Consider the following 18,007-nt stretch of genomic DNA (forward strand, 5'->3'; position numbering starts at 1 on the left):
TCTCTCTCTCTCTCTCTCTCTCTCTCTCTCTCTCTCTCTCTCTCTCTCACACACACACACACACAGAGAGAGAGAGAGAGAAAGAGAGAGAAAGAGAGAGAGAGATCAAAAGGCAATATTTCATATGTCATAGTCCACTTCCTCTTAATTGAGTGTTCTATGACTTTCCTCAGGGGAAAACGTTTTGACCAAACTAGGCTCCTTATTTAAAAGTAGTCAAAGATTCCATTTCAATAGCAATGTTTCTTCAACTTGATAATAATGTTTGAAATGTAACTGATTATATGGTTGTCCAGCACAGAGCCAATGTTCAATAACTAACTGAAAAAATGAGAGAAATAAGAGGCAAAGGATCAAATAATTCTTTAAATATATTACATGTAGGAGCTATGTTTCATAGAAAGATAAATTTGGTTAGATTTAATTAATTAATTGCAACAAATAATTTATACATTTTATACATGTGACCTTTGAATATCCAACACTCCTGTCAGTAAGAACATACAATATCACTTTTTAGTCAAGTATTTTCTAAATATAACCACACAATTTCAGTTATTATTACTCAAAAAGTGCAAACTTATTTTATTAAGAATGAATTGAAAAATATTCCCCCCTTTTGAAGGACAGGTAGTATGAACAGGATAACTAATAGTAGACACGTGTGTGTGAATTTAAAATTGAATAAGAAAGCAGTCCCCCATGAGTTGAAGATGATCATGAACTCATCTCAACAGACTAGACAGATTACCACAGAAACAGGCAAGAGCATGAGTGCCAGGTCAGGAGCACAGGAGGTCATGGGGAACACGCCATTTACTACATCTAAGCAGTGACCAGAAGCTGAGGGCATTAGACTGGTAGTGAAAATTGTTTTCTCTCAAGGCTAATTTTTCGCAAGATATGAAAACATAAAAAGTTTTCAAATCATTGCTCTTGGGAACGCTCATGCTTTTCAGTGTATCTCTAGTAGAAAACTATGTACATTATTTTACGTAGTGTGCTAAATGATGCAGTTCAAAGTAATATAACGAAATGGTAAACACATTACAGTTGTTCATAATCAACTTATGCTTTATATGTATGGTGCAGACTCTCCTAGGGCAAGGCAGAGGCTTCTGCATCTATAAATAAACAGCGTTCCTTAAACAGGTGCCAGCACTTAACTCTTGAATGACAATTTATTATTTAATTCAGTCTATGATGCCAATAGAAAATCACGCTATGTTATATTTAAAGAGAGTTGCTTTTATCATCTACATATTGCAAGGACCATGAAAAGAACATTGCAAAGTTGAAAGAAGTGGGTTGGAGAATGGCTTCTAATCTTCAAGATGGCCCAATCCTGAAGGCAGAGAGGCCAGTGTTTGTTGCAGTTACCATCCTGAAGTCAGAGAGGCCAGTGTTATAGTTACTAAGCTAGGTCAGTGGACTCCTGATCAGGCTAAAGCTTGTCAAATAATTTTAGAATAATTAATAGATCTCACAAAGCCAAAGACTATGTGTTTTATTTAGTGGAACATGAAAGGTATACGCTTTATATAAGTCATATCAGTCAGAGGGTGTGCAGTCAGTGACTTGGAAAAACTGTTTTATAGTCCAAGACTTGTGTATATACACATACCATCATAATGATGACTTAGATCTCTTAAATGTTCAATAATCACAATTTGTTATTCTTTGCCCACCTCTTATGGAAATATGCAATAAAAGCAATACTTGGGATCAGATTTTGCTCTTGTATGCCGACACAACCATATTGTTCTGAATGTGCTTTACAAGAGTGTCTTTAAAGCATTCTATCATTTAAAAATTTTCCCTTTATAGAAGGAAATGCACACAGTCTCTTGAACTTTTCTCCTTTTTAAGTAACTAGTTGTTAAGAAAAGCATTGAAAATCACTGAAAAGATTGTTATTTCAATTGAGAGTAGGAAAAAAATCACTTCTGAGTAAGTAGAAGTGGCTGTCTTCATCATTCTACCACAAACATCAACCTACCATAAACATGCCTCTGAAGATGATACTGTTTGCAGAATCCCAAAATGGCATCATCTCAGAGATTTCAGTAACTTGCTAAAGATTTTATGCAAATTTGTCTATAACCCTAAGTCGGAATAAAATATCCAAATACTTCTGTCAATGCCAGCCTTCAGTAGCACATTAAAATAATCCTATCATGAATAGATGGAAATATTTAGAAAGTTGTCTGTCAAGAATCATGCAGAGGGAGCATCTCATGTTTTCTCTCCCTTTTGTAACTTATCCACATGCCCCCAAATGTTCCAGATAATCTGTTGTATGAGGAATATGAAAACAAACCATCGCAGCCATCTTGACTGGCATTTCTTTTTTTTTTTTTGGGGGGGGGGGGATATTGCAGAATGATGGAGAAAAGTCCATCGCTGATCTCAATGCGACGCTGGAGTTCCCTATGTAATTCTGTAGAGCTTCCTATAGTGTGTGCTTTGTTTCGTGTTTCCTAGCCAGCAGTCTGCACTCTTCTCAGTTTCCCATGCAAACTGGAGATTTGTTCCGATACATCCGTCCTTACAAACAATTGGATGGTATAAATGGCTTACTGATCACCATAGGTACAATTATACCTAGGTTGACTGAGGAAGACTTCCAATTATATTCATTTTGGGGATCTATAAATATATATTGGCTACAGTGGATTTTTTTTTCTTGAATGTTGAACAGCTACTGGAGAGATGCTCATTAAAGCAAAAAAAATAGAAAATTCTGTCAATCAGCTAGGTAGGTGGAAATTTCCTTCCCCATCTTGCCTAATATATTTATTTAACTTTTGTTGCTCTTTTAAATTTTGTTACATAGAATATATTTTGATAATGTTCTTTCCACTTGCAAGCTCTACCCAGATTCTCCCCACCCCACGACCCATGCAACTTCATGATCTCTCTCTCTCTCTTTTTCTCCCTCTTTCTTTATCTCATAACAAAAAGCAAAAGTCAAAAACCTCTCAAAAAGAGCACACACACAGAAAGACACACAGACACACAGACATACACACCCAGAGAGGGAGGGTGGGGAGAGAGGGAGCATAGAGTTGATTTTGAGTTTATCAACTACTCCTGGGTATGGGGCCTACCCTGGAATGTGGTTCATGTACCAAACAATAACTCTCGATTGGATAAACTGATTTTTGCATTCCCAGCATGTATCAATTGCAAGTACCTTCTTGATTAGGGCCCCAACTTTGTGTCCACTTCCTCTTGTCACCCTTTTTCCTTTTCTTTTCTTTCTTTTTTTTTTTTTTTTTCTGATTTGAACATACCTAGGTCTTATGTGTGCAATAACACAGCAATCTCTGTGAGTTCATGACTGTCTCAGTCCTGCCCTGTCTGGGAGATGCTGTTTCTCCTTGGAGGCATCCACCACCTCTGGAGTTTACTATCTTTCTACCTCCTTTTCCCCATAGATTTTTGAGCCTTCGGGGGAAGAGGTTGATAAAGACTTCCCACTTGGTACTGAGTGCTCCAGAGCTTCTCACTGGCTGCACAAGTGTCCACTGTGGGACCTGTTATCAGATATTATCTACTGTAAGAAGAAAATTCTCTGATGAGGCTTGAGTGAGGGAATGATCTATGTGTGTAGCAGAAACTCTTCAGGGAAAAACTCATTGCTGTCCCTTTAGCAGGATATTAGGAGTATGTTGTCTTAGATATGGTTTCTATTGCTGGGATGAAGCAAAATGACCAAAAAGCTAGTTGGGGAGAAAATGATTTATTTGGCTTACACTTCCATATTGCTGTTCATTATTGAAGGACGTCAGGACAGGAATTCAAACAGAGTGGGAACCTCGAGGCAGAAGCTAAACCGACGTCATAGAGGAGTGCTACTTACTGCCTTCCTCCCCGTAGTTAGCTTACTCTACTTTCTTGTAGAACCCAGAACACCATGCTCAGGAATGGCACCACTCACAATGGGAGGGTATAACCTGTTTTATTTTTGCAGTGGGATCTTGGCATCTGGAGTTATCATGTTTGGAGTAATTCCTAAAGTAGATGTCTTTCTCGTCTTTGTTGAGTGGATGTTCAGTTTTCTTTGCTGGTTGTTTTTACACTCTGGGTCTAATTAATGTAGGAGGGCTGTGGGGTCTCTGATTCCCAGCCAAGAAAAATGCCTGCTGGAGAATGGTTCTCTGGTTCCTTGGCAAGTCACAAAGGATGCAGATGGAATAGAAGGAGTGTCTGAATGTGGAACTGGGAGAACCCCGAGTCCCACCAAAAGGCCTAGTCTTATGGGGATCTTGCTGGGCTGGGATAAGGAACTGCAGCAGTTGGGTTGCTGTGGCTTTAAGAGTAAGAGCAGAGAGGCTTAAATGGAGGGTGTGAAGGAGAATAAAGGTCACTTACCTGAGTCCCAATTAAATATGGCAAATAGCTATCTTCAGTGTCTGCAGGCACACACAAATAAACTAAATTATTTTTAAATCATCATATTTCATTTTTCCTAATGTTTAAGAAAACGAGAAACGTGCTTTCCTTCCATTTGTGTTTTTATTTTTTAATATGACAATTTATTATACAAATCTCTGTGTGTGTGAGTTTTAAAATAGGAGCACTGAAAAGCAAGAAGACCCAGCGTATAAACTGAGTTACCTTGAGCTTGTCTGTGTATTACAGTAGGGTTGATTATGAGCCGTGTAACCATCAGATGTGGATTCAGATTCTCAGGTCTATTTAACAGCCGTGAGCACTCTGAGCAAGTCACTGAACCCTGAGTTTCAGATAATCCACCAATGAAATAGAAGGAAGGATGTTGCTCTATAAAGTACTGGAGATAGATGACCAATAGACACAGAGAGATAGATTTAATTGTTTCCTCTGACAGTTATATTCTTGAAAATATGGTAGCTGTGAGAAAAGTGTGTTCTGTCTCAGCTTCCAATATTTACTGACACATAACCTCTGTCAGACTGTATGGTGGATTGCAAGTAGGAGTCAGAACCTTCCCTTACAGAGAAGAGCAGACAATATTTAGCAGACAATATTTTCTTCTAGATGATCTTAGCTACCGCTGGCTTCTGAATGAATTTCCTGTATTTATCACCATGGATAAACGAAGATTTGTGTCTCAGACCAACGGCAATCTCTACATCGCAAATGTCGAGTCCTCTGACAGAGGCAACTACTCCTGCTTTGTGTCCAGTCCTTCCATTACAAAGAGTGTGTTCAGCAAGTTTATACCCCTCATTCCAATACCTGAACGTAAGTATTTTGTTTGTGTTACTGGGTTTTGCAAGTTATTTGTTTATAGTACATTTATGATAAAGATTGGATGTCTTCCTGTGACAGAGAGCACATAGTGTATGCTGCATACGTCTTAAGCTTTTGAAGCTGAAGCTGAGTTTTATATTTAATAAGATTACTCTAAAATGGTTGAATTCATATGCATTGCTTCTACATTAGGAATGAATGTATGGAGGGTCAATTCATCAGTTCAGGGCCCCTAAAGAATTACAGTGGAAACGCCTGGAATCTGCTTTCTGGTTTCATGATCATCTGTACTTGATGGCGGATTTGAAATGAAAACAATACAAAAAATGATCACCTAATTAGGAAAAAAATGATTTTAAAGATCTATTGACATGGTACAAGTAAACATAAGTAATTGTCACTTCCGCTTTCACGAATGAGTGTACGCAGCTGTGACCTGTGTGCAGGATCCTCCCCCACCTCCATTTTTTTTTTTTTAAATTCCCATAACTTTTTAACCAGCTCTCTGCTTGAGGTGTATTCCATCGTGTCACAGGACACCTGCTTCTCCCATCCCAGCCTAAGACCAGTTCTTCAGCCACACCTCAGAAACGACCTGTTTGCTTCCTTTCTTCTCAGGAATGTGGAAAGTGACACTGGGATTCCCCTTCCACTTCTCCTTGTAAGGAAATAGCCACAAAACCCACTCATCCCACCCGCCTCAGTCCCAGCCTCACTAGTCCACGAGGTCACGTGTGCCTTCCCTAAAGGGGCGCTGATTACCTCTGCTACTCTCCCTCACAAATGTACTTTCCCCTGTGTCTTCTACACATCCTACTACTGCCTGTCTCACTGATGGGCGGGTTTCCATGCAGCCAGTCCTCCAGGTGCTCTGGCTCAAGTCCCTTTGAATCGGGGCTTCTCTCTCTCACTCCTTCCCTTCTGTTTCCTATCTTGAGAATCCTTTCCCCTCACTCTGCATGGTCTTTTTCTCTATTCTGTGAAGTCCATTTGTAATGATCATAGGAAATTCACGTTTGTTCAGTCAAAGGCAGTTTTTAGTACCCATTCCTTTTGGTATTTGACATTTCTCACCTGTCTCTCAAAGGCTCCCCTTCCTTTGCTGGCAAGTCTCACACAGCACCAAGTACCAGATGCTCCTCTTTTTTAAAAATTTTTTTCCAGTTATTTCTAGATATTCCCACTAAAATACACATATTCTTGTTAGTGGTCTTGTAAATGGACTTGAATTCACATCTCACATCCTCTCTCATGTTCAGCCTTTAGTTTTTCCAAACATCCTGGACTTGTCCCACGGAACTCCCAAGAATGTTAACTAGAGTGTTCAGGACACTCCCATTGCCTTCCCACAAACTCTGCTTCCTATGATTCTTCAGCCCGTGTGGCTGTATGTGCTTGTGCTTTGTAACAAGTACCATTTGCATTGATCAGTTCTCCCCTTCCTCTGATGCTCAGAACAGCTAACCCTGTGGCTTTTAATGATATCAGTATGTGAGCCACCGGGGAGTTCTGAGAAAAAACATGAAATGCAGACTCTGATTCCAGAAGTCTTAAAACTGCCATCAAGGTCTCACCTTATGCCAAAGGTAAGATCTATATTCTTACCAAACCCCATGGGTATGTATTTACTCCTTGACAAAACTGATCTCAAAACTTCTAATACAATGTTCTTGGGCCCACTGCATCATGCTTTCAGATGATCTTTAGGTCACAGAGTTTTAACGTCATTGTATTGTCATTTGACATCATACATGCTTTCTCTAATTCTCTGTACCGTCTTAGAGATGCATTCTGAGATGGTTCAGTATAGTTTTGATTTTTTACCTAAGATTTCCATATCCCCTCTGCAATGCTGAATTCTTTATTTGGTGACAGCTCTTGGAAAGACTATTTTGTTTTGCCTTTGATAGTGTCATGGAATATTTATTACTTTTTTAGCAGCACACACTCATGTTTTGGAGGTTAATAATGCATTAGGCCATTTGCATGTTTTTATCAGCACACTTTTCATAACTGATGTGCTGAACAACAGAGACAAGTCATCTCTGTAGCAGAGCATTAGCACTGCCATAATCAGTGGCTTATCTCTGCCAACCCTCTTGCTCCGTTTCCTTCGTTTCTGAAAATAAGCCTTTGTTCTGTCTTCCGTTTGCTTAAACCACTTCTTTCTCACACTTTCTTCTCTTCTATTTTTCATATTTTTGCCTCTTTCTTCTTTTTTCTACCTCCTTGCGTGCCTCACAGCAGAGGTCAAAGCATTTTACACATATTTGAAGCTCCTTAATGACACCTTAAAACTCTTTAGCCAACTTAGTCCCAATAGCTAGTCAGTAGCCAAGTTAATCTGATAAGGTATCAGACTAGTCAATGATGGTCATACTTTTACACATTGTGCATAGACAAATAAATCTATATATTGGGATGAAAACATACCAAGGTATTTTAAAAAAAAAAAAACCATATTGATGCAGTACGACCTTATGAAGTTTCCATGAACAAAAGGAAAAATATGTTGGATAATAGATTACGGGTATTTGTGTCTTCTTTTAACATTAGGAACAACAAAGCCATATCCTGCTGATATTGTGGTGCAGTTCAAGGACATATACACCATGATGGGCCAAAATGTGACTTTAGAGTGTTTCGCTCTTGGGAAGTAAGTATGCTTGCACATTTCATTCTCATGCCTAGAAACACAGCAGGTTTTGTGCCTTATCAGGAAATAAACAACTTAAGTGCTGCTTCTTTAATCAGTGCGGATCTTGAGCTTTTTATATCTTCCATCTCAAGCCCTGTTCCTGATATCCGGTGGCGGAAGGTGCTAGAACCAATGCCTAGCACTGCCGAGATAAGCACCTCAGGGGCTGTCCTCAAGATCTTCAACATCCAGCTAGAAGATGAAGGCCTCTACGAGTGTGAGGCTGAGAACATCCGGGGAAAGGACAAGCACCAGGCAAGAATTTATGTTCAAGGTAGATATTTTAATTCTTTATGAACACCACTAACGTCTTAATTCAAAGGTTTTCCTGTACTTGAAGGACTGTCATAGAATGATTAATAGTTTTAAAAGGTGTGGTGTATTTTCTATTATTCAGCTAGGTAAGATATTTACCTTATTTCTAATTAAGTTATAACTCTGAGATTTAGTCAGTATGAACTTATACTTTTGATATTATGAATATAGTAACAGATAATTGTTAATAATTTTTTTAAAGTTTCTCTTCTATTGTTCATTTTTCAGCATCATTATTTATAGAAGAATGTATGCATTATGGTTTAAAGTTTGAGTTAATGGTTTGCAAAGCTTAACATGCCTCAGAATTCCTTGGGGGACTTGATAAAGTACTGGGTGTCAGGCCTCCCTTAGAATCTCTGAATGAGAAGGTTACTGTGAGCTTCACAGTGTATATTTCCAAAAGAATCCCCATGGGCTCATGTTACTGGAGCTAGAGAAGCTATGGTATAAGGAACCAGCTCTTTTTACTTTGACAAAACTATCTCAATGCAAGTCTTTGACCCTCACCCATTGGAGCTAACTTACCTGAGAAGACACAAAGTCCTTCCAGGCAACTCTTGGAATTTCAATTATTTTCTTAAGATGTTTTAAACTCTGTGTGCACCAGTATTTTGCCTGCATGTATGTATGTGTATTACATATATGACTGATGCCTACCTCTGTAGGCTGGAGGAGGATATCAGATTCCCCAGAACTGTAGGTACCGATGCTGGTGTGTGTTGTGTGCATACCAAGAATTTAAATACAGCCTTCTACAAGAACAGCAAGTGCTCTTAATCACTGAGTATTTCTCCGGGCTCAGACTCGTGGAACTTCTTTAGGCTGGAGTTACCATTACAACTTTCTATACTAGGGAATAAACAACTAGATGTCAACGAGATCATTCCAGTTTTTTGTTTCCTTGTTTTGTTTTTGCTTTTTGAGACATGGTCTCTCTATATAGCCTCTCTATATAGGCTGTCCTGGAACTCACCATGTAGACCAGGCTGGCTTTGAACTCATAGCAATCCCCTTGCATTTTCCTTCTGTGTTTTGCTTTGTTTTTTTTGTTTTGTTTTGTTTTTTGTTTTGTTTTGTTTTAACTCTGGCACATGCTCTGCTTGCCTTCTGCCAGTCTCTTCCAAAAATAAATTTTGATAGAGTCATTTGAACTCTAAAAAATTGATCGTCATATTCAATTGTTTTCTCTTTTAGTTTACTCCAGTTTGTTTTCATTGGCAGCTCCCTGCTAAAACCATTCTTGTATATCCATTGCTAAGGCTGAGTTGATTCTCAGCTGTGTTTGATCAGATCGGACTCCATTAGCAGTCACACTTGATCCTCTCCTCTGCACTGCATCCTCTGTGCTTAGCACCTGGATCCCACACTCCACGCCTACGTCAAACTCTCATTTGCCCTTCGTGGTCCTCCTAACTCATACCATTCAGACAATGGGTGATTAGTGTCAGTAAGTGAATGTCTCCGTATCCCTGTATGACTTCAACGCTGGAAAATAATTTTAAAAATTCACATCTTCGGAGATTGAATGTAAATATTTCCTCTGAACTTGAATATCTAATGCCTCGATATCATTAACATGACACATATATCAACTGTATATGGAATTGCTTCTAATAGAGGAACAAGGTCCGTGGGCTCTGTGAATGTGGAATAGTATTACCACTTTTGTGCTGGGCCTAAGATTATAGATAAGGTTATTTCAATGTATTTAGAAAACTTCACTCCAGGTTCTCAGTAAAATAAAAATTTGAACTGTCAAATACCTGAGGCCTTAAAGAATCAAAGTGAGCTAGATCCCACTTTGGGCCTGTCATTGGACCTTCATTTCCTCAGGCTCCTCTCCATTTCTTTCAGACAGGAACAATTATGGGTCAGAGTTGTGACTGTGGGATGGCAACCCCTTCCCTCATTTGATGCCCTGTCTTCCTACTGGAGGTGGGCTCTATAAGTTCCCTCTCCCTACTGAAGGGTATTTCATCAAAGGTCCCTCCCTTTGAGTCCTAAGGGTCTCTCACCTCCCGAGTCTCTGGTGCCTCCTATCTCCCGAGGTTTCCTGTTTTCCATTCTTTCTGCTGGCCCTTAGGTCTTTAGTCATTTTCCCTCACGCAATACCAGATCAGTTCCCCTTTCCCCACCCTGTCCACTTTCCCTCCCAGTTCCTTCCCTCTCTCCAGACTTGTGCTTGCTTTCTTCTCCCTCCCAAGTGGGACTGAGGCATCCAATGGCCTGACACTATCACTGAGGCTATGGAGTGCTCACAAAAAGGGACCTAGCATGACTGCACTCTGGAAGACTCAACAAGCAGCTGAAAGAGTCAGATGCAGATATTTGCATCCAACCAATGGACAGAAGCAGCTGACCCCTGTTGTTGAATTAGGGAAGGCTGAAAGAAACTCAGGAGAAGGGTGCTCCTGTAGGAGGACCAGCAGTCTCAATTAATCTGGACCCCCAAGATCTCTCAAACACTGAACCACCAAACAGACAGCATACAGCAGCTGATATGAGGCCCCAACACACATACAGTAGAGGACTTCTGGGTCTGTGTTCATTCAGAGATGATGCACCTAACCTTCAAGAGACTGGAGGCCCCAGGGAGTTTAGATGTCAGGTGGGGTGGAGGTGGGGACATCCACGTAGAGACAGGGAGGGTAGGGAGGAGGTATGGGATGTGGAAATGTCCGGAGGGTGGACAGGGTAGGGAATAAAATATGGAGAGTAAAAAAATAAATGAACAAAACTAAAAAAAAAAAAAAGAAAAGAAAAAAGAATCAAATGATGGAGTTATTTTAAATGATCTATCCTTTATTTCTTCTTTACTAGTAAGACTTCTTCAGCTTTATCTATAGCTCTAAGGAAACTATCTTCAAAGCTGTATAATGAAACTACATATATAATTCACCAAAGTGATTCAATTATTTATTCTTGACATTGTATTATATATTGTCACATCCATTTGTCACCCTGGGATGCCAAGGCAGCAGAGTTGACATTAAAGTAGTGGAGAGATTCTGTACAGAATAAAACCTGTATTCAACTAACAGATTCACCAGGATTCAGTTGCTAAAAGTTCTCCCCATGAGTTACACATAAATTAGTGAAAAAAAAATGAAGCTAAATTGAATTTTATACCGCAAAGTATACATAAAGAGAGAGGTGCTTATCCATGTATTGGTTTAATATTGATAGTCTGGATCTCTCACAAAATATTTTGTGGTTCCTCATATGTGTGTGTGTATGTATGTGTGTATATATATATATATATATATATATATATAATTTCTAATAATATACACAAATTCAAGGTCTCATTTTCAATAAAAAGGAAATAAAATGGAGCTCTCCATGAAGAGTTCTCTCTGTGTGTTGCCTTCTTTATTTACACTGTTTACTTCCCTTTGTTTGGGCTGCTTAGATAACTGAAATATTTAATTTTCAGTTTTTCATGTGGAAAACATTCATATGGAAACATTTTTTCATGTGGAAACATTCTTTTCCCTTTGAGGCAATTTCTATCATTTTCGCATTTTCTACAACTGCTAAGTAGATAAAAGTATAAATAGACTGAAGTCCATTTCACTCAGTCAGGAGTTTCCCCAGTGAAAACTGCCAAAGGACCTGCTGTGTGGAAGTGAATTAAGTGTTCTGCTCATTTGTATACCTAGAGAGTAAGATGCTATATCTTACAATACACAAAAACTGCATTAAGCAGATAGTGTGTAATATGGGGAATGGAGAAGGTCCTAAATCTTAACCTAAAAAGTAATGTACATACACACACACACACACACACACACACACACACACACATATATATATATGTGTGTGTGTGTGTGTGTATGTACATTTTTATATATATAGTATATATATTAAAGGTATGGCTCAGATTGCTGTATATAATAACAAACACTGAGGAAGAGCTTTTTAAAACACTCAATTATCATTTTGGCATATCTGAGAGATTCAAGTTATATATAAGACAAATATCAATTGATTTAGTATTTTTTCTTGAATTAGCCTTTGAATTTGTAAATAAAATAATTCAGAGGGATGGAAAGATGCTTCAAAAGTTAAAAAAGTTAAAAAGCACTTGCCACTCTTTCACAAGACTGGAATTTGGTTTGCAGCCCCATGTCAGATGGCTCCAACTCCCTATAGCTCTAGTTCCAGGGAACCCAGTAACTGTTGGGACCACCTGCACACACATGGTGCACATAAACTCATGAAGGCACACATATACACATAAGCTAAATTAAATGCATCTAGAAATACAATTTCTAGCTAAATTACAGTTGTCTTATCCTATAACAGCATGTGAATTTTATAGGATATAGACCGGCACAAGCAGACACATCGTATCGGATATGTTCTCCAGAATAAAGCTAACAAAATGCAAATTTTATTCTCTTGAGACTGTGATGGGTATTGAAAGACTTATATTGTTCCTCCTTTACAGCATTTCCTGAATGGGTAGAGCATATCAATGACACTGAGGTGGACATAGGCAGCGACCTCTACTGGCCTTGCGTGGCCACAGGGAAGCCCATTCCTACCATCAGGTGGCTGAAAAATGGATACGCGGTAAGTATGTTGAAGTGCGTGGCTGTTCCTGAGTGGGTGCTCAGTCAGAGGATAGTCAGTACAATAAGGGTACCTGGGCCCTGAAAATAGAAGAAAAAGTTCCTTGAAAAACAAAGTGTCTTCTTTCACTCTCATCAGTGTTCTGTAAACTTCTCTTTACCTCTCTCTCTTTTTTTTTTCCTTATTTTTCCTTTGTTCCACTGCCCTCTTCCTATTTAACCATCTCCACTGACATTGTCCCCTCTTTGCCACTGTTTCCCTGAACCCCACAGAAACAGAGGTAAGAAAGACGTGCTAAGTCCTACCCCAGCTTTGGTACAAGTGACAACAGTGGGTCCCTTCTCTACCTTCCCACTCTAATCTCCCAGCTGGTCCAAAGGGGAAAAGGTGGACTGTCAGCTCTGTAGGATGAATAGAACAAGAACCATTGGGCATGGTAAGTGGTCTTCTCCATGCCACGATCACCCCAGTTTGTGCATCGTAGGAGAGAATAAGGGTGTATGACCACAACATTCCTAGGTTAAACATTGACATAAAGCTGAATGAAGACTTTACATATGATCCATGTTCCTCAAACCCATGTACTTTATTTTACCCTTCAGTATCATAAAGGAGAACTGAGACTGTATGATGTGACTTTTGACAATGCTGGGATGTACCAGTGCATAGCAGAAAATGCGTATGGGTCCATTTATGCAAACGCGGAGCTCAAGATCCTGGGTCAGTATCCTTTCTGATTTCTGATCAATGTTTATCAAACAAACAACATATAATAAAGTGAGAGGATATCCATAGCTTGCATTCAATCTTACTATACTTTGACTAGATGCACAGCACAGGTTGGTTACTTATTTATATTCAGGCTAAAAGAACAACAAAATAGGCTAGTGAGGTTCAACCTTCCTAATTCTGGAAGACTTTAATTCAGTTCTCCATGTTGTGATGATTCCCCAACCATAAAATTCTTTTTGCTGTGAATTCATATCTGTAATTTTGCTACTATTATGAATTTTAATATAAAAGTCTGACATGCAGGATATCTGACATGCAACCCCTGTGCAGGTTGAAACCTCTGAATAGACTAAATATTTGCTGTAAAAGGTGACTTGCTTTGAGGAGAAGAGGAAGCAACTCTTGAGGCTTCTTGTGTGTGCGTAATCCCACCCACCATCAGTCCACAAGATGAAATGATAAAGATTCAAGTACAAAACAGCCTGAAAAAGCGAACTCCTCCAGGAGGGGCTGGGATACATCATGTCTGTTAATAGCCAAGGTGACTAAGAGCAGTGGACTAGATGGAAGAACCTGGAAGATAAAGGGTATGCCAGCCCTGGGGTTACCAGCTATGAGACTCTGTGTCGGGACTTCATAACTAATATTCTGCGGTATGCGTGACTTGAAGATAAGCTTCAGCTATGCCATGTGCTCCTTAACCAATTGTTTGGATTCAGTATTTGTTTAGCTGTCTGTAGGTAGGTCATGAAGCCCTGGATTGGTTTATCAAAGAGTATATGCACTCAGTAGATGCTTAGTGAATAGAAAGTTAAGTGGGATTCCATTATTAATTGAAAAAGAGTTTTCTGATTCAAATGTCAATCCTACCTGTTAAGTACCTGTGACGCCATAACAGAATGATATCAGTTTAATAGATTTCAATCCTTCTGTTAGTTTGCCTTGAGACAGGCTGAGTGTGATGGCTGTGAGCATGTCTAAGAAATTTACAAATAGAATGTTTGGCATGTAGAGTTCTGCCATCTTTTTCACTAATTCCCTTGTAGAATTAAAAACGAACAGTTGGATTCATGATGCCTTTTAGGTGAATAGGTACATAACCTGATTAAAACTAAAATTTGATTGATAAAGTTATCAGCAATTGCCCATTTGAACTGAGCCTATGTTACTAAATTATTAAATAAAAATTTACATATGAAGTGCCTAATAAAGTACCATTCCAATATTTCTATTGATTATTAATCAGTGAAACATGCCACAATCCAAAAGGAACATTTGGACTTGCTAGCAAAGGGGAATAATAAACACTTGTTTACCTTATAGCTTTAGCTCCAACTTTTGAAATGAATCCTATGAAGAAAAAGATCTTGGCTGCGAAAGGAGGAAGGGTTATCATTGAGTGTAAACCCAAGGCTGCACCAAAACCCAAGTTTTCATGGAGCAAAGGGACAGAGTGGCTCGTCAACAGCAGCAGGTCAGGTCAGATGGGGATATCACTGATGTCCAACGGCTTCTGAGCTCTTACAATGTCACTGTGTGTGTGTCCTTAAAACTCTGATGTCAGCCAAGTGCTTTCTCATCAAGTCTCCAAGTTCAGTTTCTGACTAGTACTTTAACTCAACAATTCAGTGTAAATAGTCACTGTGTAAGAGAATGTCTGTGTGTAAGAATTTCTGAATGTTGTAATGTGTTTTCTCTATATATGTGTATATATAATTAAATATTTGTATGTGAATTGTTGAAAACTGAATCTAGACAATGGTTAAATATAACATATTTTGTATTTTATTAATGTTTTATTCATGCTGTTATCAATCATGTTACTAAAAATTATTTTATCAATTAATAGTTGTTATGTTAATTTTAAAGTAATGACTATGTAGTTTTAATAATTGATATATTGAATATTTAACGAGTAGTAACTATAACATTATTTGGACGAATATAAGTATGAAAAGTAGTTCGGCAAAGCAGGGCTTCTGTGCCTGTTTCCTGCCTGTTTCATTTTCATACCATATGAAAAAGTATATGATGGAGTAAGTATAGGAATTGCACAAGGCAGAGGCTTAGTCAGTTTTCAGTAATAAAGAGTTGTGTTGTACGCGGATTATATATACTACAGTTTGTAAGATGACAGAGCAATAGGTATTTAGCTTCAGCATCCACAAACCTGATCAATGCTTTGCACGTGACGTTGCTATGTAGATAGCACCATTAGATGACAGGACCTTTAGGGTTCTATTATAGTTTCATTGGGACTTAAACACAGTCATACCACTAACTAAAGTACAGCAACTGAAATGTCATTTTATGATATAGGACTGTGGTATCTTTGAATATGATGATGATCAATTTCAGAGGTGTGTGTTGGAGGGCTGTAACTAAAATTAGTATGGGTTTAGGAGAAATTGTTAGAGGTTTCCCACTGTTACTTAACTGTAACTTTTATGTCTGTTCTGGCAAAATAATGAAACAAGGAATGGGTAGTAGTTTGACAAGGACTTGAAGTGAGAGGAAGCATGATACATTAACATCTGTACTGTGAGAACATTTACAAAGAGCCAAATGTCAAGATAGAATAAGCCTCATAATAGTGGTATTTATTAGTGGCAATGTTTGGGAAGGAAAAGAGAGAGAGAGCTAGATGGAAGGTAGAGAGCCATTGAATGAGGTACAGGCCTGAGTAAGGACACAGAGAGGGTGAAAGAAAGCAGAGAGATTTGGTTGAAGGGACTGGGATTCTGCACAGTTCTGAGAAAGATTGATAGGGACCTGGGAGAGTGCTTTGGTCTAAAGTGCCTCTAAGAGGAGTTTAGTGTCTGCAAGAATTGGACTCATTGCAAAGTCCCCAGATGCCCAGTCAAGATGGCAACAAGCCGGAACCTGTGGCCTTCACAAAACAGTGACCAGGTTCTTTGTACAGCACATGGAACAGTGGCTAACTATGTTTCTTCACATTTGAAGAAAAAGGTCTCTGCTTGGCTAAAATGTGTCATCTTTCTTAAAGAGGGAAGATTATAGATGAATCATCTTTCTCTAGGATGACAGGAAAGTCATAGGATCTAGGAAAGTAAGAACTCGGGTTTTTTTGTTTAGCAATTTACCAATACTGAGAGTGAACATTTGAAACAAAGACAGAAAATTCAAACATTTTATACAGGAAAATGTCTTACTAAGAAACTGGTATAAAGTATAATAATGTTAGCATATTTAATGCAAGGTATGATAATAATGTATGTCATTAAATAACTGAATTTTATTTTTTTTTAAATTTCAACAGAATACTCATATGGGAAGATGGTAGCTTGGAAATCAATAATATTACAAGAAATGATGGCGGAATCTACACGTGCTTTGCAGAAAATAACAGAGGGAAAGCTAATAGTACTGGGACTCTGGTGATCACAAGTAAGGAATCCTTTGATACTTGAGTCATGCTGTGCTTCTCTTTAAGTGACAATGCTTATGTTTTACAGCGTTTTGTGTGTGTGTGTGTGTGTGTGTGTGTGTGTGTGTGTGTGTGTGTGTGTTTCAAAACTGAGCTTCCAGTACAGTCAACATATTAATGAATTCCCAATTCTGAGGTCTTCAGACCAAGTCTCTTTCTCTGGAGGAATGTCCCTGGAACTGGATGTGAGAGCATCATATTCCTTTACAAAGAGCATCAAAATATATTGGATTTTATTCCTTTCTAGAATCTTTTATTAAGTTTGTTCTTTTTTTTCAATCTCATATATGTATGATATTCATTCCAATTGTTATAAACACCATTTAATATCACTCCCACCTGCTACCCTCATTCTCTCTAAAAGCCCTCTCCTCCTCATAACTGTGCCATTGCCAATTAGTGATGGTGAGATGGTGACTGGATTTGTTATTTTGTTAAGAGCTACTGAGTTTAGACCAGGTCATCTCGTTTTGGGATATGCTGCATATCTCAGTGGGCACAAAACTGGACAATAGTGGTCCCTCCCCTGAAATCTGTCAGAAGCCAATAATTCCACAGTGGAAGGGTGGGCCCCCTAAGCTCAGGGTTGTGTAGCCTCACTGTAGACCACCACAGTTGTTATGAAGTCATGACTGCATTGTCCCTGCCATGCCCAGAAGACAACACTTCACAGCACTTGTACTTATTACTCAGCATCTTCATTCTTTTCACCCTCTTTTCCATGGTATTCCCTGATATTTATAAAGGAAGGTATGCATAGCCGGGTTATCACTGAGTATTCAACTGCCACTTATTTTCATCACTTTGAGACATCATGAACCTCTCTTTATGCACTTCCATCCGTCATGGAGGTGCCTCTGGTACAAAGCTAGGAGTAGCATTTGCCTTTAGGTATAAACATAAAAATGTAGAAGCGTTGTACAACCACTCTGGAAATTAGTCTGGCGGTTCCTCAGAAAATTGGACATAGTACTACCGGAGGACCCAGCAAT

At 38.8% G+C, this 18,007-nt stretch overlaps 1 protein-coding gene across 3 annotated transcripts in view; it reads left to right on the forward strand.

Annotated features, from left to right (window-relative positions):
• Window positions 1-18,007, forward strand: part of Cntn1 (contactin 1) — a 288,900-nt gene that overhangs the window by 183,861 nt on the left and 87,032 nt on the right. For all 3 annotated transcript variants that reach the window (XM_021216386.1, XM_029548012.1, XM_021216385.2), the window contains exons 7-13: window positions 5,026-5,232; window positions 7,798-7,897; window positions 8,032-8,213; window positions 12,711-12,835; window positions 13,438-13,555; window positions 14,891-15,041; window positions 16,848-16,975. In XM_021216386.1, the coding sequence (XP_021072045.1) occupies window positions 5,026-5,232; window positions 7,798-7,897; window positions 8,032-8,213; window positions 12,711-12,835; window positions 13,438-13,555; window positions 14,891-15,041; window positions 16,848-16,975 (1,011 nt within the window). The remainder of the gene's footprint in view (window positions 1-5,025; window positions 5,233-7,797; window positions 7,898-8,031; window positions 8,214-12,710; window positions 12,836-13,437; window positions 13,556-14,890; window positions 15,042-16,847; window positions 16,976-18,007) is intronic.

The sequence above is a fragment of the Mus pahari genome, chromosome 17 (genome assembly GCF_900095145.1).
Source record: "Mus pahari chromosome 17, PAHARI_EIJ_v1.1, whole genome shotgun sequence".
NCBI lineage: Eukaryota > Metazoa > Chordata > Mammalia > Rodentia > Muridae > Mus > Mus pahari.